Source organism: Dreissena polymorpha, chromosome 7 (genome assembly GCF_020536995.1).
Source record: "Dreissena polymorpha isolate Duluth1 chromosome 7, UMN_Dpol_1.0, whole genome shotgun sequence".
In the NCBI taxonomy this organism is placed as follows: Eukaryota; Metazoa; Mollusca; class Bivalvia; order Myida; family Dreissenidae; genus Dreissena; species Dreissena polymorpha.
This window is the reverse complement of record NC_068361.1, coordinates 28189455-28213159: the sequence shown is the minus strand read 5'-3', so window position 1 is coordinate 28213159 and position 23705 is coordinate 28189455. Positions and strand designations below refer to the sequence as shown.

Sequence of the window (23705 nt, the reverse complement as noted above, 5' to 3'; positions counted from 1 at the left end):
TGGCATGTTAAAGTGTGTTTGTGTACCCTTCCTGGTAATGTGGCTATTTAATCAATCAATTTCAGTCCAATTCTTGTTTGTGCGTACACGATGAGATTACCCTTTGAGGTTACACTTTGGTTTTAAGTATACCAACATCATTAGCCTACTCTTTGAGATTACACTTTGGTGAAAGTATACTACTATCATTAGCCTTACCCTTTGAGGTTAAACTTTGGTAAAAGTATACCAACATCATTAGCCTTACCCATTGAGGTTACACTTTGGTGAAAGTTTACCAACATTATAAGCTTTACTCTTTGAGTTTACACTTTGGGGAAAGTATATAAACATCATTAGCCTTACCCTTTGCGGTTACACTTTGGTGTAACTATATCTACATCATTAGCCTTACCCTTTTAGGTTACACTTTAGTGAAGTATATCACCATTATTAGCCTTACAATTTGAGGTTATAATTTGGTGAATGTATACCAACATCATGAGCCTTTCCATTTGAGGTTACACTTTGGTGAAAGTATATCAACATCATAAGCCTTACCATTTGAGGTTACACTTTGGAGAATGTATACATAAATCATTAGCCTTACCCATTGAGGTTACACTTTGGTGAAAGTATTCCAACATCATAAGCCTTACCCTTTGAGGTTACACTTTGGTGAAAGTATATTAACATCATCAGAATTACCATTTGAGGTTACATTTTGGTGACAGTATACCAACATCATTAGCTTTACCATTTGAGGTTACATTTTGGTGAAAGTATACCAACGTCATTAGCTTTACCATTTGATGTTACATTTTGGTGAATGTATACCAAAATCATCAGCCTTACCATTTGAGGTTACATTTTGGTGAATGTATACCAACATCATTAGCCTTACATTTTGAGGTTACACTTTGGTGAAAGTATACAAACATCATAAGCCTTACCCTTTGAGGATACACTTTGGTGAAAGTATACCAACATCATTAGCTTTACCCTTTGAGGTTACACATTGATGAATCTATACCTACAACATTAGCCTCACCCTTTGAGGTTACACTATGGTGAAAGTATACCTACAACATTAGCCTTACCCTTTGAGGTTACACATTGATGAATCTATACCTTCATCATGAGCCTTACTCTTTGAGGCTACACTTTGGTGAAAGTATACCTACAACATTAGCCTTACCGTTTGAGGTTACACTTTGATGAATCTATACCTACATCATGAGCCTTACCCTTTGAGACTATACTTTGGTGGTAGTTAACAGACACAATTTTAATTCTTCATTTTTGTTGAAGACTTTCATGTCAACTATATTTAATGATAATTTTATACAACTTAATAACTTAAGCCGCAGTAACCTTGGAAAGAGGTTGTCGTCAACAAAATAAGTCAAATTTTACAACTTTCTGGACTGTAACTGAATTAATGTATGGGGAATTCATTTAAACAAGAGGGCCTGAAAGGCCCAAAGTCGCTCACCTGAGATAAAAAGAAATGACCTGTTCTTTGCAGCCCAAGATAGCAATGGAACAAATGGTCTAACCAAGTATCACGGAGAATGAACAACAAATGGCCCCTTGGCGGCCATGTTATTTTAACAGACCTGAACCATTTTTTTTAACTCTTCCAAGATATGTCCAAATTTCATGAAGATTGGGAAAAAATGTGTCTTCGAGACTGTTCACGTGTTGTCACTATATACATATAAAGAAAACTGCCCCACTCCCTGGCGGCCATGTTTTTTCACTGGTCATGACCATTTTCAAACTTGTCCGAGACATCCACATAACTAATGTTTTGACACAATTTCATGATGATTAGGCAAAACATGTGACTTCTAGAGTGTTCACAAGCTTTTTTACTATATAAATATCAGGAAAAAGACCCCCCTGACGGCCATGTTTTTTTACCGATCAAAACCATTATCGAACTCAACTGTCCTATCCAGGTGTGGTAGTGCAGTCTCCTTCGCTTACGCAAATGAGCCGGTCACAGGACGGTTACAAGTTATGTAACTTTGTAAGCACTTATGTAATGCGAACATATTTATTTGACAAACTCTTATTTCCGGTCAGGATGAATATACTGACTTGTTGTAATTCAATTATCTAAAGGCGTTCAGTCAGGGACGCCTAAATACACTCAAAGAATTTATTTATATGTGAAAACCAAGGCAGCTTAACAAAAATAACTAATTTTTTATTCCAAGAACTCGTAAAATGAAGAACAATGACAGAACATTAAGAACTGGTACAAGCCAAGTCTAAAGAATCTAAGTATCGTTACAAAAATAAACAACATACAGCAAATACCTTAATGGATGTAAAAAGAAATTCAAAATCTGTATAAAAAAACCTGATATAAATATAAGTTACTGTTAGTCTAGAAAGTGCTTCAAAAATCTAGTTTACAAAATAGCTCTTATTTAATCTAAAGAACAATATTTATGGAGAATAGGAAACTTCAGTGAATCAAATGTAAAAATAAGAAAAATATACTACAGTTATTGAAATAGAATATAGTCTTTCTAATTTAGAAAATGATAAATAAAAATAATCTAAATAATAAGGATAATTTAGAAAATAATGCCAAAATGTCTTGATGCTGGTGTTAAAAATAATTTAGAGATTAATTATTTCAAAATTCCAACCTTTTTTAAGAGCTGTTAACTTTTCAAGAAAGCATCAAGAGGTGTTTAAATCAGCCCAAACAGCTTATTTTATACAGTTCAGAAGAGATCAATGGCAGAGTAGTCAATTTTCCCTCAAAATAGTGCATTTATCAATGATCAATATCTTCCCAAATTCCAGCGCAGAACTAAATATAGATTACTGAACCAGGTTAAACAAGGGAGATAAATACTGCATAAATACTGCAATATCATGGTCATGTTGTCTTTCTTTCAGTTATCTCTTAGTTGAAAGACCTATCACAAGTGTTAATGACTAAAACAGTTATGTTAACTATGAAAATTCTGTGTTATGAAAAATTACATAACACAGTTAATGTCACATAATATTGACATAATAAAACCAAACTTTACTACACAGGAAACCAATGTTCTGAACAAATTTAACTATTAAACTATAGCCATATAAGGAAAAATGCCCCGCCCTTTGGCAGCCATGTTTCAAGCCAAGGTTACCATTTTTGATTTCATTGGGACATATCATCTGAGCAAGTTTCATGAAGATAGGAAAATAAATGTGGCCTCTAGAGTGTTAACAAGGTTTTACTTTAGCCATATGAGGAAAAATGCCCCGCCCCCTGGTGGCCATGTTTTTCAACCAACGGACATCATTTTCGAAGTCGTCCAAGATCTCATTGGGATGAATCTTCTGACAAAGTTTAATGAGGATCGGACAATAAATGTGGCCTCTAGATAGTTAACAAGATTTTGCTATAGCCATATATAACCTAATAAGGAAAAATGCCCCGCCCCTTGGCAGCCATGTTTTTCAAGCAAACGCAACCATTTTCGAACACATCCAAGATATCATTGAAACCAATATTATGACCAAATTTCATGAAGATTGGAATTAAATGTGGCCTCTAGAGAGTAAACAAGGCAAATGTTGACGTCGCACAACGCACGACGGACAAAAGACGATCACAAAAGCTCACCATGAGCACGTTGTGCTTTCGATCTGACGGTAATATACATCGCTTTAATTATATCTAGCATTTTCCCTCTAACCCCAAATTTTATTAATTTAAACCAAATAACATCCCTAACCAGGTAATCAAATGCCTTTGTAAAATCGACAAAAGCTGTATATAATTTCTTACCATTGTTTATCAGATGCATAATAGCACTATGTAGTACAAAAATATTGTCTACTGTTCCCATTTTCCCTCTAAAACCTGCCTGTGCTTCGATATATACATGATATTTCTCTGCCCAAATATTTAACCTATTATTAAGAAGTTTTGTAAACAGTTTTCCGAAAGTGCTTAGTAACGTAATGCCCCTATAATTTTCTGGTAAAGATGCGTCCCCCTTTTTATAAATCGGCACTATATGCCCTTCCGCCCATTTATCTGGAAAATGACTAGCGTTAAACAATTTATTAAACAGCGTGTGCAGAACATTAATAAATGATACATTTTGCACTCCGTATTTAAAAAATTCATTTATTCAGGTCACTAGGTAAAAGGTCAAGGTCACAGTTACTCGAAATCGTAAAATGGTTTCCGGATGATAACTCAACAATACTTACACCTAGGTTCATGAAACTTCATAAGTACATTGATCATGACTGGCAGATGACCCCTATTGATTTTCGATCACTAGGTCAAAGGTCAAGGTCACAGTGACTTGAAACAGTAAAATGGTTTCCGGATAATAACTCAAGAATGCTTACGCCTAGGATCATGAAACTTCATATGGGCATTGATCATGACTGCCAGATGACCCCTATTGATTTTTAGGTCAATAGGTCAAAGGTCAAGGTCGGTGGTGAAAAGTCGCTGTTTATATCACAGTGATAAATTCTAGGATATATGTGTAATGATGAGACTAAATTAAAATAAATTAAATAAATACCTAGTGGAAAAATGGATGGCTTAAGTGTCGTGACGGAAGATGAGTGTTTGGCAGGGAGTGAAGAGAAATTAACTTTTGAATATAGTGTTCCCATAACAAACCGGTTTGAACAAAGGCAAGATGGCGGGCCTGGTGGTTTTGAAACTGTCAACAGAAAGAGGAAAAAACAAAGCAGCGGTTCAACAGATGCCTTTGTGAGTATGAGCACTGATGAAAAACTTGTATGCATTTTTGAACAAATAAACAAAACGTATGATAGAATAGGAACTATCGAAAGCCAGCAAACCACATGCAACAACGATATGAAAAATATCAAACAGAGTTACCTGGACTTAGACTATAGGCTACAAAAAATGGAAAATCTATGCAAAACACAGGCCTTACAGTCAAAAGCGCTATCATACAAATCTATTGACGCTGAAGCAAGGAGTATGAGAAACAATATAGTTATATATGGCCTTACAGAGAATATACATAGGGATGCAAAAAACTTAGTTCGAGCTTTCATCGAGAATGAACTAGATATTGACACTAGTGAGATGTATATAGAGCGAGCACATCGAATAGGAAAGGGCCCACGAACCAATGAAAGTAAGCGGCCGATGGTTATACGGTTCAGGGATTATGTCGACACAGAAACCATAATGGAAAAGACCTATAAACTGAAAGGAACACCGTTCGGCATCGACAGGCAATACCCCAGAGAAATAGCCAGAGCACGATCAGAGCTGTACAATAGCCACGAAGCACGTGACGCGAGAAGCAGACGCCTTAAAATGCAGATCCGATACCCAGCAAGACTATATGTTGAGGGGAAAATGGTTAAGGATAAATTCCCAGACTGGTATGAAACACTGAACATGGACCGACTGGGTAATACCACGACTGACTTAAGAAATAACACTACTGATACAAGAAATAGGCAAGACCGAAAACACTACAGTGTTTATTCGAATGACACAGTTGTCGACAGCACAATCCCAACAGCTGATCGGAGAAGTCACTCTGAAAATGAAGAAGTGTTCGAAGTAGCCGAAAATAGTGAACACAGCTGCGAAGAAAGTGACAGAGGCCACGCCCCCATGGAGGTAAACAAACCACACAAAACAGCAGCCTATGAAGAAAAGCAACATAAAATCGAAAACAAACCCTGTGCGGATCAATGCCCAGATTCATCGGCTACAGAAGGACGTAATCAGTCCTTTAGTGAAGTGGTTAGGTCAACACAAAACAAAATTAACAATGATAACAAACAGTTACACAAGAACACGTCAACAAACAAATCTAAACCGGAACCACGTGGAAATGCGACGATGACAAAACGCGAAACTAAAAATAGACAAGGAAACCCGTCAGATGAGGTAAAACGTGACTACTCGCTGGGATCCCAGCAAGTCGACACCGAGGACACGCGGCGTGCAGAAATACCGGCCAATCAGAAACGTACTTAGGAATGCGGGGAGGGGTTAAACGAGGTCAGGATGTGTTTACTGAACGTTCAAGGACTTGTGGGTAAAACCTTTAACAAATTAGACGATGAAGAAATGCAAAAACTGTTTATGTCTCACAAAATTTTGCTATTTACGGAAACATGGCTAAATGATTTTTACAATTACGATGTTCTAAACTTTCACTCATTTATATTAAATAGAGACAAGCGAGTAGGATCAAAACGGAGCAGCGGAGGTGTTATTGTTTACATACATGATTCTTTAAAGAGGCATGTTGACTTTGTAAAAAATTCTGATGATTGTATTATATGGATAAAAATAAAAGGGAATTTGTTCAATCTAGAAAGAGATATTTTACTATGTCTTACATATAATGTCCCTCATGGGAGTAGCAGATTTTTACTAAGCGAAAATAATATCTTTGAAATAATTACTGATGATATGATTAAATTTGAATCAATGTATGGAAATGACTTAAATTTTATTGTTACTGGAGATCTAAATGCAAGAGTAGCGGGGAAAGCCGATTATGTTGAAAATGAAAATTCTTTTGTATCAAATATCTTACCTGATGGATATACTTTTGATGTCGAATTACCAAGAATAAGCCAGGATAAATGTGTTAATGAACATGGCAAGAATTTATTAGATTTTTGTAAATCAACAGGATTGAGAATATTAAATGGGAGATGTGGTGTTGATAGAAATATTGGGAAATTCACATTTGTAAGTACTCAAGGGTGTAGTGTTGTTGATTATGTGTTATGTAAACCGACTTTGTTTAAACATGTGAATAATTTCGAAGTACAAGACCCTAACATTCTTTCTGATCATTGTGCAATAACTTTTAGCATAAATGCTGTTGTTGATGATGAAAATGCCATTGTTGTTGAAAATAATGAAAAATGTGTACCTTACAAATATAAATGGGATTCCAATAAGGAAGATGCATATTTTTATGCTCTCTCAGATGAAAACATTTCTAGGAAATTTGATGAACTTACAGAAACTATCGAATTATCTAATAGTAGTTGTGATTTGGATTGTAACCTCCAATCATTTTGTGATATTGTAGAAAGTGTTTGTAGTCCTTTTTTTAGAAAACAATTAAACATAAATAAAAATAAACAATTTAAAAATACCGAAAACAAATTATACTTTGATAAAGATTGTAACGATGCTAAATCAAAATACTATAAATGTCTGAATATATATAGGAATCACCCGAATATAGAAACAAGGCAGGAAATGGTACAGGCAAGGAATACTTATAAGAACACAGTTAGAAAGAAAAAATTTGTCTTTGATGAAAATGAAACTCAAAAATTAGAAAAGTCAAAACTCGAAAATGCTAAATCGTACTGGAAACTATTGAAAGGAACCGCTGTGCAAGAAAAGTGCCCCATAAGTACTCAACATTTTTTTGAATATTTTAAATCTGTAAATGATCCCCAATCTGTGTTTTTTCAACCAGACGAAGATATTTTATACTTCAATGAAAGATATTTAAACGGAGAACTACAGGTGATGTTCGATGAACTGAATAGCCCCATAAGTGTAGAGGAAATTAAAAAGGCATGTGCAACTTTAAATAATGGCAAGTCCGCTGGACCAGATCAACTTTTAAATGAATTTTTTAAATACGGAGTGCAAAATGTATCATTTATTAATGTTCTGCACACGCTGTTTAATAAATTGTTTAACGCTAGTCATTTTCCAGATAAATGGGCGGAAGGGCATATAGTGCCGATTTATAAAAAGGGGGACGCATCTTTACCAGAAAATTATAGGGGCATTACGTTACTAAGCACTTTCGGAAAACTGTTTACAAAACTTCTTAATAATAGGTTAAATATTTGGGCAGAGAAATATCATGTATATATCGAAGCACAGGCAGGTTTTAGAGGGAAAATGGGAACAGTAGACAATATTTTTGTACTACATAGTGCTATTATGCATCTGATAAACAATGGTAAGAAATTATATACAGCTTTTGTCGATTTTACAAAGGCATTTGATTACCTGGTTAGGGATGTTATTTGGTTTAAATTAATAAAATTTGGGGTTAGAGGGAAAATGCTAGATATAATTAAAGCGATGTATATTACCGTCAGATCGAAAGTAAAAAATAATAACCAGCTCAGTGAAGATTTTGAATGCTTTCTTGGTGTAAGACAAGGTGAATCGCTCTCACCATTTCTATTTTCAATGTACCTTAACGACATTGAAGAATATTTTATATCACATGACTTCAGAGGGCTAGATATAGGTACCTTAAAATTATTTTTGCTGTTATATGCAGATGATATCGTACTACTATCAGAGACTGAAACTGGACTTCAAAACGGATTACACTTGTTAGAAGCTTACTGTGAAAAATGGAAGCTATGTGTAAATACTGCTAAGACTAAGATTATGATTTTTAGAAAAGGTACACTAAGAAAAAAACATTATTTTTACATATATGGAGAAAAATATAGAAATTGTTCAACATTTTACTTATCTTGGGATTGTCTTTACAACGGGGGGCTCTTTTAATGGCACGTTTATTTCACTGACAGGCCAAGCTATGAAAGCTATTTTTAAGTTAAAAAGTTGTTTTACAAGATTTCCCACAATGTCAATAAGTCACAAGTTAGATTTGTTCGACAAATTAATTGCACCAGTCTTAAGTTACGGATCAGAGGTTTGGGGGCTAAACAAAAATATCATACAAATAGAAAGAATACATTTAAATTTTGCAAAGAACTACTCGGTGTAAGGCCTCAAACACAAAATAATTTTGTATACGGGGAACTGGGCAGAACCCCATTGAAAAATAATTTTATATAAATGTCATAAAATACTGGTTTAAAATATTACAAATGGAACCAATTAAATATGCAAAAATAGTATATAATACCATGGTAGAAAATGTAGAAAACAATAATGATACCAAGTCATGGGCATATAATGTTAAGATTTTATTACAATCTATTGGTTTTTTCCATGCGTGGATATATCAAGGTGTTGGGGACATAGATATGTTTCTTCTCGCGTTTAAAGAAAGAATCAGAGATGTATTTTTACAAAATTGGATAAATGAATTAAACGAGTCAACACGATCTAGTTCATATACTATGTATTCTATTTTTAGGTTACAGCCATATTTATACCAGGTTAATATAGACAGTTGTAGGATTGCATTATCAAGATTAAGAATGTCTGCACATAATTTAGAAATAGAAGCTGGTAGATGGAAAAAACCAATACCTACTCCACGTGAAAATAGAACATGTTGTATATGTCATAAGTTAGAGGACGAATTCCATCTTTTATTGGAATGCCAACTTTACACTGAATTAAGAAAAACATACATTAACAAATATTACTATGTCAGACCAAACGTACCAAAATTTATCGAACTTCTTCAGTGCAATAATAGTAAAATAAATAGAAATCTTGCAATTTTTGTTAAAAAAGCTTTCGAATTGAGAAATACATACTATACATATTATGAATAATTAAACAGTACTAAAAATACATACCTCTCACACGCTCACCTAACACATATCATAGATGGCAATCCATCTTTTCTATGTTTTTCTCAGCCTCTTATTACAATACCGAAGAAAACACACACCACTATTTTTTAACCAAATTGGTAGAAAAACAATTTGTGTCAAGAAACAGTAGTGGTACCTGAAATAGACAAAAAAACTGGTATTACAAATAGATACAACATAACATACAATTATGTTTATTAGGTGTATTGCAAACATAAGAATCAAATAAACGTCATTAGTAAACGTCATATTTTATTTACATGTAAGCCAGTATATATATATTGCTCATTTTTATGTACATGTACATGTATGTATCTAAGTGTATAATAGTTGTCCATCATATAACATGCTATTTTATTCTATGTTGTTACTAAAACTTACAAAATGTGCAAAATGTGTAAGGTGTACTTATTTTGTGAACGCAAATACAATGCATTTGTTTACCACATAACATTCGATAAATGTGTGCTCTAATTGTCTAAATGTGTAACTTTTAAATCTTCATAAAAAAGTTTTTTAGCATGATGAATTGGCCATCACATATCAAGCCACTCAATAGATAGAGTTCTATCATGTGTAGTAACCTAATTGCTTGAATTAGGTTACTCGACAAACATGAGTCATGAGCAGAATTACACACTTATTAAATAAAAGTTGGTCAACTTTAGTCTTTACACATGCGCTTACCTTAGGTTACCTTAGGTGGTTTACCACCGCAGGTCTTTTGGACCTCTGTAGTGGCCTCTTCTTCGTCATCGCTATTTAATAGTCTCGGTGTTTTGCTTCCGGTTATTTCATTATAGTCACAGTTATGATCGTACACCATTGGGTGGTTTATCCAATATTTATCTAGGCGTCTTTTAAAAGTATCCGTGTTCTTGGATGTGACGACAGCACTTGGTAAATTATTCCATATGTTTACAATGCGATTGGAGAAAAAGTTCTTGCGAATGTCGCGTGCACACCTTTGTTTTAAAAGTTTAAGTGGATGACCTCTATTTGTATTTGTGTTCAAAGTAAAAATTCCAACTGTTGTTCTTTTGTCATAGATATTGTTCAAGATCTTGTATGTTTCAATCATATCCCCTCGTAGTCTGCGAAATTTCAAAGTGGGTAGTTTAATCAATTTAAGTCTTTCCTCGTATGATTTATCCTTTAGTTTGGGTAACATTTTGGTTGCTCTACGTTGGACGTTTTCAATGCTATCAATGTCTTTAATTTTTGATGGACTCCATACACTGCTGGCATATTCCAGATGTGGTCTTACAATGGACTTGAATAATAATCTGAAGCTTCTAAAATCTAGAAATTTAAATGAACGTCTTATTAATCCCATCATTTTGTTGGCTTTATTTACTTGGTTTTGTATGTGTTCATCAAATTTTAATTTTGAGTTTATTGTTACACCAACATCTTTTTCATTTTCAACTCTTTCTAGAGAAACGAGGCCTCCTTCATACTTGGGCATAGTATATGATCTTATTTCTGGGGGTTTTGTTGAAATTTGTAGTATTTTGCACTTGTCTGGGTGAAACTTTAACAGCCATTTGTTGCTCCATTCAAAAAGTTTATTCAAATCATCTTGGAGAATTAACTGATCATTTTTAGTCGAAATCTCACGGTATATTTTTGTATCGTCCGCAAACATAAGAACACTAGAGTTCACACATTTTGGTAAGTCATTTATGAACACCACAAATAGGATCGGTCCTAGTACGGAACCCTGAGGAATGCCGCTGGTGACAACGTGCCATTGTGAGTAGCTCCCATAGACTTGTACCCTTTGTTTACGATCGGTTAAGAAGTTCTGTACCCATTTACATGTTTGTTTGCTGATGCCATATTTTTCCAATTTGTATATTAATCTTTTGTGTGGGACCTTATCGAATGCTTTCATGAAATCTGTGTAAATTGTATCAATTTCGCCTCCTTGATCTAGTATACTAGTCCAGTGGTCCATAACCCTGAGTAACTGTAGGTTGGTTGATCGGGCTCCAATAAATCCAAACTGCTTATCACTGAATAAATCATTAGAGTTCATATGATCAACTATCCGTTTACGAATTAATTTTTCCATCAGTTTGCAGATTACGCTAGTGAGACTGACTGGTCTATAGTTCGAGGCTAATTTTTTATCTCCCTTTTTGAATAATGCTGTAATTTGTCCAATTTTCCATTCATTAGGCACAATACCCGACTTAAAAGAGCTGTTGAATATATGGCACATAGGTATTTGGATTATGTCTGACAGTTTTGACAAAACAATTGGGTGAACTTGGTCTGGACCTGGAGACTTAGATGTGTCGAGTTCGTTTAATAGGGTTTTCACTTCCTCTGGTTTAAATTCATCGTCACTTGACAGACTCTCAAAGATAATGTTCTCCATTTTATCAAAGTTTTCATCAGTTTCTTGTGTGAATACACTAGTAAAGAATGTTGCTAGAACGTCTGCTTTATCTTGGTCACTATTAGCTATAAATAACTTCCCATCTTTCATTTCGTGTAATTCCGATATACCACTACGCGTTTTCCTTTTTGAGTTTATATATGACCAGAAATTTTTACAGTTTGATTTGGATGTCTCCGCTATTTCCTTTTCGTATTTTTTACGCTCCTTTGCTACTATTGATTTCACTTTGTTTCTAGTCCTTGTATATATTTTGTAGTTTTCTTCGTTGTTATGTTTCATGTACTTTTCCCATGCTCGATGTTTTTGCCTAATTAATTTTCTTATTTCTTCACTTCAACCTAACGTTTTGATTTCGGGTTAGGTTGTCAAGCTTGTAAAACTGTACCACACTTACAACGTTGACTTACCATGATAAAATCCATTTAACTGTATTCACGACGTTAGTTAATCCGATTATTTCCAGACACATTGCTCCACTTTTAAATCGATTGTGTAACGGAAACACGCGTTAATATATCTGATAGTAAAATCGTTATGAGCTTGGATATGAAAGGCTACACAACACCAACATCAATTGCAAAATACACATGCACCAATTACATTACCAAGGCTGTAAAAATGTTATATGATACCAAATGTGTGTGCGTGCGTGCGTGCGTGCGTGCGTGCGTGCGTGCGTGTGTGTGTGTGTGTGTATAACAAATGTTATTTTGTAAACTGTTAAACATATATGTAAATATATATGTAAATAACTTTTACTGATAAATGCACCTGATATGTACATGTACCTGAAATCAAACACTTTGGCACGCCTACGTGAGTTTTTCTATATTTTTGGTTGTCTAACAAGGAATATACAATTTCACCCCCACACCAAAAAAAAGGCTACCTAGATCTAATATCCATTTTTGTGTTAACTCACCTTTGTGTCTCAAATATATACTAAATATAACGTTCATATCTAAATTTACACTTTTTAATATATAAACTCTAGTTACATTTCATTAGAATAGAACTTACATTTTTCTCCGAAATGACCCAATAACCCTGGCCTAAGACATATACACGTTATATTAATTTTTGTTATACATTTTCCTCCCATTGCTTCCAAACGTTTACTTATCTATTTATCTTTTATTGTATTTTCACAATCAAAACTACATGCTGATGCATCAGCATATATCTAACAGATATCTAACGCGATGCAACATATCTCACCATTAACCGGTTATATGCTTCTTTGTCATGTGTTACATGAGGCATATTGCCTCTTTTCCTGAATAAACATCTACATTATGTTAAATTTCCCTCAGTACATGTATTATTCTGTACTACGTATTATATAACAAATGCTTTATTATTGGATTGTAAAACATTTCACTTGCTCATATGCCTTTGTATTTTCATAGAGAATATATTGTACTTCATAACATTGTGTAACAATATGCATGTTTTTATTATGACCTTGACTTTGATATGTGTAGAACATCTTTTGTATACTTTTGTGTACTCATGGGCATTTCTGCCCCGATGTATTTGGAAATAAATCCTAAATCCTATCTCATGGAGCTACACATTTTGAGTGGTGAAAAGTTAAGGTCAAGGTCATCCTTCCAGGTCAAAAGTCAAATATATGTGTCAAAATCGCTCATTTAATGTACGCTTTTGCAATATTGAAGATAGCAACTCGATGTTTGACATGCATGTGTATCTCAAGCAGCTGCACATTTTGAGTGGTGAAAGGTCAAGGTCATCCTTCGAGGTCAAAGGTCAAATATATGGGGACATAATGTTTCACAAACACATCGCTTGTTGTAACATGAGAAGGAATTTCACACAGTTTTCCCAGAACGAGGCTCATATGTGTCGTGTTCTGAGAAAACTGGGCTTAATTTATGTGCGTAAAGTGTCGTCCCAGATTAGCCTGTGCAGCCCACACAGGCTAATCAGGGTCGACACTTTCCGCTCAAAATTGATTTTCGGTAAGGAGGGACTTCTTTGAAACTAAAAATGCCATAAAGCGGAAAGTGTTGTCCCTGATTAGCCTGGAACGACACTTTACGCACATGAATGAAGCCCAGTTTTCTCAGAACAACACACACATGTATATTTTTGTACCAGGCGTTTTCCCTTGTAGGTACGACATGAATGGACTGAAGCCATACAACCGGACCGCCGAGCAGATGTTTCTCACGGAGGACCTGAACCAAGACGGCATCATGACCATCGCGGAGATAGACGCAGTCTTCGACAAATACGACGCCAACGGTTTATGATATGTTTTGCGTTGTATTGAACAGCAACTCGAAATCGTTTTTTTCTGCCTTTTATAATATACGAAAGGAACATGAGAAAGAATCTCTGTTGATAATTTTTCTTGAGTTTCGTAATTCATTTATTAAATAAGCCGCGTTATGCGAAAATGGGTTAAATGCTATATGCGTACAGCGTAGCTCCAGACCAGCATGCGCATTCTGTTCAGGGGCTACGCTTTCCGCTAAAAAATCCCCGGTTTTACGGTTGTCATGATCGGACAGAATAGCTCCAGACCAGGCCGCTGTTTGCACATGACATAACATCCATTTTAGCATGACGAGGCTTATTTAATAAATGTATTAACAATCCCATGAAACATTATCGGAGGAGAAATTCCTATCAACCTCAAGTATATTTTATGATAGGCAAGCGGCCGATTTGCTTTGCTAAAACAAACAGAAAAACATTATACCTAAACAATTTTGTAACCTTTTTATCTTACCTGGATTGCACAGAAAGCCTAAGGCTTATGGAAACGCTCTCGAGTCCGTGTTCTAGATAGAACCAGTACTTTTGGGGTCTTTGACCAAAAATTGTAAAGCTATAGGCACCGCACTGGGAACGGTCCATCTAAAGATTAAGGTTTAACTTAGTTTGACGGCGCTAATTGTATGACTTCAACTTCGCTATGCTTTCTTGTACGGATACGACGCCGATGATAGAATTGCTTCTATTTGTATACTAGAGAACATATATATTTCATAGTTTGTCTTTGACAACGGCACCAGCGGCACACGCATCTTTCATTACATAACTACAATAGACCCAGAATATGTATTATAATATGTCTTATTGGTTTTATTTTTCTGATCCCCCACACCTAAATTCAGGTCTTTGTGGCGATGTGGATATGGTGTCGACATAGCGAACGGGAGGTCACGGGTTCGAGCCCCGCTCTGAAAACGTTCTTTCGGTCTCCCTCAAAGACACCAAATACTAGTTATATCCTGGGTACGGGATAGACGGCGTTTTAATAAGCCCCATGCTTTCGATGCATTCGAGCTAAACATTATGGGTATGCTATGTGATAAAGAGGTGTAATTAATGTGCGTATAGTATCGTCCCAGATTAGCCTGTGCACTCTGCACCGGCTAATCAGGGACGACACTTTCCGCATAAACTTGATTTTTGCTACGAAGAGACTCTTTAAACAGAAACTATCACAAAAGCGGAAAGTGTCGTCCCTGATTAGCCTGTGCGGACTACACAGGCTAATTTGGGACGACACTTTACGCACATGCATTAAAACCCCTTTTCACAGAGCACAGCTCAAATGGGTTATAACTAAACCTACGATAGATCCCGAATATGGACTCTAGTATGTCTTATTTATATCAATACTTTCTTGTGCTTCTTTTCTGAGCCGGTATTCACCAAGCCATTTTTAGACTTAAAAATGAGCCTTGTTCTGACAAAATTGAGCTTCATGCCTGTGCGTAAAGTGTCGTACCAGATTAGCCTGTGCAGTCCGCACAGGCTAATCAGGGACAACACTTTCCGCCTTAATTGGATTTTTGCTAAGAAGAGACCTCAAACGAGATATGTCATGAAAGCGGAAAGTGTCGTCCCTGCTTAGCCTGTGCGGAGTGCACGGGCTAATCTGGGACGACACTTTACGCACATGCATTTTGCATAGTTTTCTCAGAACGCAACTTAAATAAAGAATAGATTTAGAACCAAGAACAATTTATCCAGCATTTGAATATATAGGCTACTTCTGGTAATTATGCAATTAAGAAAATATTCTACATGAAGAATGATTCAGATAAAGGATATTTATTCCAAGTTTGACCCAAAATAGAAGTAATTCTTGTATATTCCAATTTTAAGTGTATTATTTAATCTTGCACATAAGTCTATGCGTTATTTGCTGATTACGAGCCATAATCCCGACACCTTCATTCATGTTGCCAGGCGACGGCAGTGAGACGCGAAACGAGTACACGATGCGCATCTGCGGCACGGACCCGGACCTGTACCAGCTGAGCAACTACCTGTATGACGACTATGACGTGGACGGGGACCACCACCTAGACAAGCACGACTACGAGGCATTCCATCTCAAGATGGACTCCAACGGTAAGCCTTTCACACGTATTTTTACACAGAACTGCGTTCTAGGAAAACTGGGCTAAATGCATTTGCGTATAGATGGACTCAAACTGTAAGTCATTTGGTTCAGTATATAGAACTTCATTCCGAGAAAACTGGGCTTAATGTATGTGCGTTAATTGTCGACCAAGATTGTAGTCCGCACAAACTAATCACTGACAACAATTTCCGCCTTGACGAGACTTTCGTTTTGAAGAGACTTAATTTAAACGAATTATTCCATCAAGTCGTCCCTGTTTAGCCTGTACGGATTGCACATGCCTTACGCACATGCATTAACATGATGGACTCCTATTGTAAGTAATTCGTATCATCAACCAAGTATTCATCAGCTGAGAATTGACCCTCGTTTTGTGAAAACGAGGCTTAACGCAAGTGTTTAGTTTCGCCGAAGATCAGGATATGCAGTCTTCACATGCTAACTAGGTACGACACTATCCGCGTTTACTTTATTTTTTGTTTAAAGGACGTCTCTTTCTAGTAAAAATTCTTTTCAGGCGTTTAGTTTCATCGCTAATTAACCCATGCGGACTGTACATGATTTTGCGGTTCGACACTTTACGCACATGCTTTATGCCCCGTTTTCAAATAGAGAGGCTCAATTATATAACACATCCGCAATCAGCATCCAAAGCCTTAAAAACCTTCGTCTGGACCGCATTCGCCTTCGAAAACACGTTTTCATTAAATAAGACAGAATTTTCAACGGTATAAGCTCATGTTTCTCAGACTACGGCTGTATTTAAACGACAAGACATGTGAGTACAATAGAAGGTATTATTCAGGCTATGCCGGGATTCAACTATCTATGATTGTGTTCAGAAAATTATACCAACATTTATCCGACTAGATATGTTTATACCAAGCTAGATGTATGGTTGTCTGGACAATTCTTTGCCTGAATCCACCTGATTAAACCTGATTTCAGCATGCTATGCCTGTATATTAATAGATTTTTGACCGTAATCATCAGAGTAGACACGTGTGCACTCAAACTCCTCGAAGAAATGAGCCATCTAACGATAACCTTTGCATTTACAAATGATGGTCCTTCTAGATCGGAGTATTTGCTTGTAGTCTTTTCCATTTGATGATCTTAAGCGCAAAATGTTATCAAAATTATCCATTATTTTATTAATGCTGTCAAAAAAGAAAGATAAATAGAAAATGACGAATTAAAATCAGATTAAATTTCAATAATATTTAAATCACGCTCTGTGAAAGGTGGGGGGGGGGGGTGGATGGTTAATGCATGTGCGTAGTGTCGTCCTAGATCAATCTAACTAGCGAACAGCGAAAATAAATGTTTGCTAACAAGATACTTTCTTTTAACAAAAAATAGCATACAAGGCTAATCTGGGACGACATTTTACGAACATGCATTAAATTTCTTTTTCACAGAACACGGTCCATTTGTATGTATAACGTTTTGTGTAATGTGGCTTGGATCAGTATACGAGCTAGGCTCAGAACCCGTATATATCTTGTAGATTAATATTCATCACCTTTTAGCGCAAATCCAAAGCCTTATATAAACATTGCAAGGCATATCCTCTGTTACCTTTTTTCATACTGTTTGCGTCTTACTTTTTCCACCGACATACAAATCGTTGTCAAGTGGTGTCAAACAGGTTCAATGAGTCTCAGGTTCGATCTCCTGCTCCGCCCTAACATACATTAATTAACTTTATTTTCGTATGAGAACAGAATATAACAGAACAGTTAAATTACATTTAAGTGTATACAGATCATCGTCATTGGCATACATTTACAATAAAATCATACGTTTGAAGTAAATACAAAACAAACATCTGTTTAAAGAACGATTCATTTAAACTAATTAAAAAAAATAAACATGTGACATGTGATAAACCCACAAGGATTCGGTAAATACACTACTCATTTTTAAATGTAGTTAAATAATTATTTTGTAATACTTAAATTGTTCGGAACTTATTTTCGATCTATTTTTGTTTTATAATACATTTATATGACATTTTCTCTTATGTTAAAACATTTTTAACTAAACATGAATTTCTTTCTTAAAACAGTTTTTTTAAACTAATATATGTTTAACCGAAGTGCAGTGCACTCTGCGATTCATACTTCTAACAAAAGACAGGATCGCCTCTGTAAAGGGTCATACATCTCGCACGTCAATCAGCTAAAACGTATTCTTGGGGCGATGGCCCGATGGGAAATTTCTGGAACTTTCAATAAAAATGTACTGCACGCATAGACACGTATTATCAAAAGGTGTCTGTTTGCACACAACTAAGCCCACATCCACCAAACAAAGCCGTAAACTATGGTGATAACAGTTTGTTTAAAATAGTGTCTCGATTAAGGGCCAGCAAGATATTTTCTCTCCAGATTCTTTTCATTTATGTCTGCCGCTTGGAAGGGCACTGACTGATTTGCCAGCAATCGACCCCGGCTCGTAGTCGTCAACCGATTCTTAAATTGTAGGATATAGAATAGACTTAGAACACAAAAAACTACGCCCAGCGTTTGAATGTTAACAGGCTGACGTATGATAATGTCCTTAACATAATGTTCTACATAAAGAATTGTGTGGCTGAGGTAGTTATTTTAAATATTCCAATGTTCGTACACGAACGCCATAGCCACTAATTCGCTAGGAAGGTTCAATGTTATGACTTACTTTTCAGCTGACGGTCAAGTGGATAAAACTGAATTTGTCGTATATTGGGTTCATGTAAGTACATATATCATACTGTTATTTTATAGCATTTCAAAGGTAAATTTTAAATGAATGGTTTAGATTTGTTTACTTCAAACTAACTGTTGCAGGAATGAAATTACACATTATTTAGACAGAACTTCTTACATGACACTTTAACCCATTTATGCATAGTGTCTAGAAAAAAGGCCTTGGCAAACAGCGTAGACCCAGATGAGACGCCGCATGATGCGGCGTCTCATCAGGGTCTGCACTGTTTGCTTAAAGGAAATTTCTGTAAGAAATATTCTAAATATAGAAATGAATATACTAGACATCACTAATTTTGGAAATAAATTGATCCAATTTAGAAGGATGTGAGAGTCCACTAGGCATACATGGGTTAATAATAATAATGTTAATTAGAAAAAGCGAGTTTATATTTCTTTATAAAATCAACTTCAATGTATTTTATTGCTGTTTGCAGCTTTTCGAAAAGTACGAATGGATGGGAGTCCATGGTCAGATGGGACACTGTCACTAAACAACGTCGCTGTTGTACATTCGGCACTAAAACCCGTCTTATTTGTATAAGCTCTTGGTTAATTTGTGTGTTCGGTAATACATCTTTGATCCACAGAGTTTCTCTTGTTTCATTTCAACAGATGCTTGTATGTATTACATGTATATTAATATGACATGGAATCAATTGCAATGTATCTGTCATCAAAATAAAAAAAGTCTAATATTTTTTCTCAATAAACAGGATCAATTTTAATTTATCTCCATATTTATCCTGAATGTGTATTTTGTTTTATGCCGTTTTCCAGAAATAGTACAATCTAGTAATGGATGAAGTTTACAGATATTTAAACATGAACTGGTTTAATTTCATATCTTTACAAATTGTCTAGATATATGTGGAACTGCTTTAGTATGTCGTTGCAATAAATAAGACATTACAGTATTTTTTAAGAAACACACACTAATGCAATATGAATCCCAATCACGTAATATTTAATTGGGAACACACTACATAATTACATGTATAAGTATTCATAATGGGTATGCAAACACTATATCCGCATAGAATAGCTACAAAACATGGTCAACTACAACATTTCACATTAAGTTATACATATTACACAATTATACATTACCATGAGTATACAGTTTGCGAATATAAAATGTCTTTGATACGAACTTGCTTATCCTGAACACTTAACTATTATGTTGTTGAGATAAAAGTTGGGTGAGTTTTAACATGCTATGTCTGACTCTATATTAAGTTTTAATGTAGTTTTGTCTAATCTGTGCAAAGCTTGAACATGTCAACACAAAGTGGAATTAATCCTTCACTAATCACTTCATTGCTGTTCCATGATTGGCAAAGTCGCAAAGTCCTTTCCATTATATCCTATCAACCAGTTTGAAGAGGTTTGCACAGAAGCGTAATTTCATAATCGCTCTTTTTAAATTTCTTAACACAATCGGTCCAAATATGATTCAAGAGAAAATGTTGTTTTTAGTGCTTTATATACAATAAGTACCCAATTATTATTAATATCGCGTTTGTACTCTTGTTAGTATCTTGTTAGTATTCGTCGATAACTCGTCGTATAAACGAAAACACAAAAATAGCCTCATAGATTTGTGCGTTATTAAACAGCACATAACTCAATCAGTATTGATATATATAGTACCTAACCTTTATGAAACAGTTCAATGTATTGTCCTTTAAGTCAGGCATATCATATTAAACTATAAATTGTATTCAACTATTGTCAATTTTAGTTATTTTAAACCAATAGTTTACTATACGCACATATATGTTAATATATAACGGGTACCTACCTAGTTCGCCCTAAACATCTCCATTTAATTGCGAGTTTCCTACACCAAGAACAGCTTTACAGAATATTAGGTACAATTGCTCAACTCTCTATTGGCTATACTTTGAAACCACGCGTATGTAATATTTGAAGACTACAAACGCATAAAAAAACGGTAAAGCGACATTTGGTTTACAATCATAGTTTTTCAGATTTGATAAGAATATGGTAAGTGCTTTTATGTCATTACCACGCGAAGTGTAAGTATTAAGATTGAAATTCCCTGTATAATTAAGTGTAACACCCAGAAATATTAAGTCGTTTTAAGTTTATATATCATCACGCCAATACTTCCACATCTCATTATGTTTGGAAGTTCCTTGTTTACGGAATAGAATTTTGGTTTTCAGAACGTTTATTTGAAGACCCCATACGTTACAATATAATGCGTAGGTTTCTCGGCGTTTTACATATCACAACCATGTCGTCTGCAAACACTTGTAGATCAAACACATTATACAATTCGTTATTATTGAATTTCATAAATATTTATAAATAACGCACATGTTGTAATTTGTATCTGAGCATTGCAATACTTGCCTTTCAAATTATTTGTATTATTCACTATTGTTAAAGGTTAAAAAACGTAAAAAATACAATTAAGCTCCACATTATTACCACCAGTAGTGATCTAAATCAAATAAAAGTCGAGTCACACTCTTGTAAAGAGGTTTGTTATTTCCTACGGTGGCATAGATGTGACATTAACTCCTCTTTTTTTAAAGTTGCACTCCTCTTTTTATCTATCACGTGGCAATGACTTACTATCTCGTGGCCACGGGTTAGCTATGTCGTGGCCTCGAGTTACTAAGTCGAGGCCACGAGATAGAAAAAGAAGAATGCAAAACTAAATAAAAGAGGAGTGCAATTTAAAAAAAGCGGTGCAGTTAAAATTGAGGGTGCATTGAACAAAAGAGGAAAGATTTTTAGCTATCTTGAGATCTCGACTTAGCTAACTAGTGGCCACGAGTTAGTCAGCCAATCAAATTTTGCGTAACATGTACTAATATTATGTACGCATATGTTTAGCTGGCCAAAGAGGGCTTTTACTGTGATGATTACTTCCATTTGTATAAAGACCACCATAAAACGACCATATGGTACAATTTGATTGGCTGACTAGCTCGTGTCCACGAGATAGCTAAGTCGGGCTCTCGAGATAGCTAAAATTCTCTCCTCTTTTGTTGATGATTACTTCCCTTTGTATAAAGATCACCATGAACGACCATGTGGAACAATTTGATTGGCTGACTAACTAAGTTTAAAGGTGACTTGGTCTAATTTAAAATGCCCGTTAACAATTTAGAAGGCACATTTTAAGTCAAAACGTCATGGGACTTGATCAGAAAATTTGGTTTGTGATATCTCAGCTAAATTTAAACATTAAAAGTGCATAGAAAATACATATTTATGTTTCATAAAAAACGTTAACTCTTATGAACACCAATTTATCAGAATTGTTAAGCATTGGGTCTGATGTGAGCGCCTTAGGGCCCATAGTAATCTTTTTTGTTTACTATGAAACATATAAACCCTTGATTGGTAAATCCAAGAATTGAACTGAAAAAGGTTCATGGTCCTTTTATCTGTTAGCTAATAAATATAAATCAATTATTTTTCAACTCAAGCATTGTGCGGATCAAGTGTTCAAACACAGGTGCCAGAACCCTGGATTCGCAGGTTTAATCCCCGGCTCAACACTTGTCGTTTAACTCGTCTTCCGAATGAGACGTATAACCGAGAGACAGTGTACTCAGCGCTTAACATCGGTCACTGAAAAACGCAGAATCGCCTCTGGAACGGGCCGTCTAATCTTTATGAATCCGACCCGTGAACTATCTGACAAATCTTTTGCGGGGGATGACAAATGCAACAATGCAAAAATCCCGTAGCACTCGTAACAAATATACAAGACACCTATTTATTGCTTAACAACTTTTATTTTAGTTAATTCTTTATACATTTGCACAAGATGGCGTGTCGTTTTTATACACCACAATAATCATGAAAGAAGAAAGCGGTAAGCAGAAAAGAAAATTATTTAGAAAAGTGTTGAAACAGAGAATACAATAAATTTAACAAGGTCATGTTTTACAAGTAAGGATGCAACACGTTACAAAAATTAAACGGCTTTATTCTAATTGTAAACGGTTAATTAAACGGTAAAGTGGAAATCTTCAAAATGTTAAACTAAACTTAAATGTCATATTTGTTCATAGATGTGCTGTCTCTAAAAAGGCTATATAAAAAAGTATCATCTTAACATTGATTTAAAAATGTGTGCGGTTACATGATTGTGTCAATATCTCTATTTATAAATCAACATGATCATAAACATTATACATTATTACATAGAAATCATAAATTATATTTCAGTTTTTTTTAATTATTACTTGTATAGGTGTTTCAGTACATTTCCAATAGTCTACGGTTGTTTTCTTTTCGTTCATGTCAATAAAGTAGACGAACACTATTCACACGTGAATTTGAAATATTTCCTCTTTAAATTGTAGTATATTACGCCCATGGCTGTCTCTGAAAAAAATTAAAATCAAAACACATAAATTCAGCCTGATTCTATAAATCTTGAATCTTTATGTTATGTTCTTAAGAAAACATGTAAGCACAATACAAAACACATGCACTCAATATTAAAACCACCCACAATTCAATATATATGTATATCGATGTAATACTATTCACCATTATCAATGTATACAGGCATATAAATTATCCCGGGATCTTAAATAAATCA

General features: G+C 35.0%; 2 protein-coding genes across 2 annotated transcripts in view; one reads left to right on the top strand and one right to left on the bottom strand.

The window, feature by feature from the left end:
• Positions 1-5185: 5185 nt before the first annotated feature.
• Positions 5186-19836, top strand: LOC127839572 (uncharacterized). The gene is made up of 5 exons (XM_052367962.1): positions 5186-5385; positions 14085-14215; positions 16178-16342; positions 19048-19094; positions 19546-19836. The coding sequence occupies exons 1-5, from the start codon at positions 5186-5188 to the stop codon at positions 19600-19602; spliced, it is 600 nt and encodes a 199-aa protein (XP_052223922.1). The 3' UTR covers positions 19603-19836.
• A 3034-nt stretch (positions 19837-22870) lies between these two features.
• Positions 22871-23705, bottom strand: part of LOC127836874 (neurotrimin-like) — an 18085-nt gene continuing 17250 nt past the window's right edge. The window contains exon 9 of the mRNA XM_052363521.1: positions 22871-23485. Coding sequence (XP_052219481.1) covers positions 23468-23485 — 18 coding nt within the window. The 3' untranslated portion in view covers positions 22871-23467. The remainder of the gene's footprint in view (positions 23486-23705) is intronic.

Bases quoted from the DNA above. Each gene is read 5' to 3' on its own strand.
- LOC127839572 (XM_052367962.1), top strand. From the start codon at position 5,186: ATGGAAAAGACCTATAAACTGAAAGGAACACCGTTCGGCATCGACAGG. The intron at 16,343-19,047 runs GTAAGCCTTTCA...CTTACTTTTCAG, and splicing joins TCTCAAGATGGACTCCAACG to CTGACGGTCAAGTGGATAAA. The intron at 19,095-19,545 runs GTAAGTACATAT...TGCTGTTTGCAG, and splicing joins TTGTCGTATATTGGGTTCAT to CTTTTCGAAAAGTACGAATG.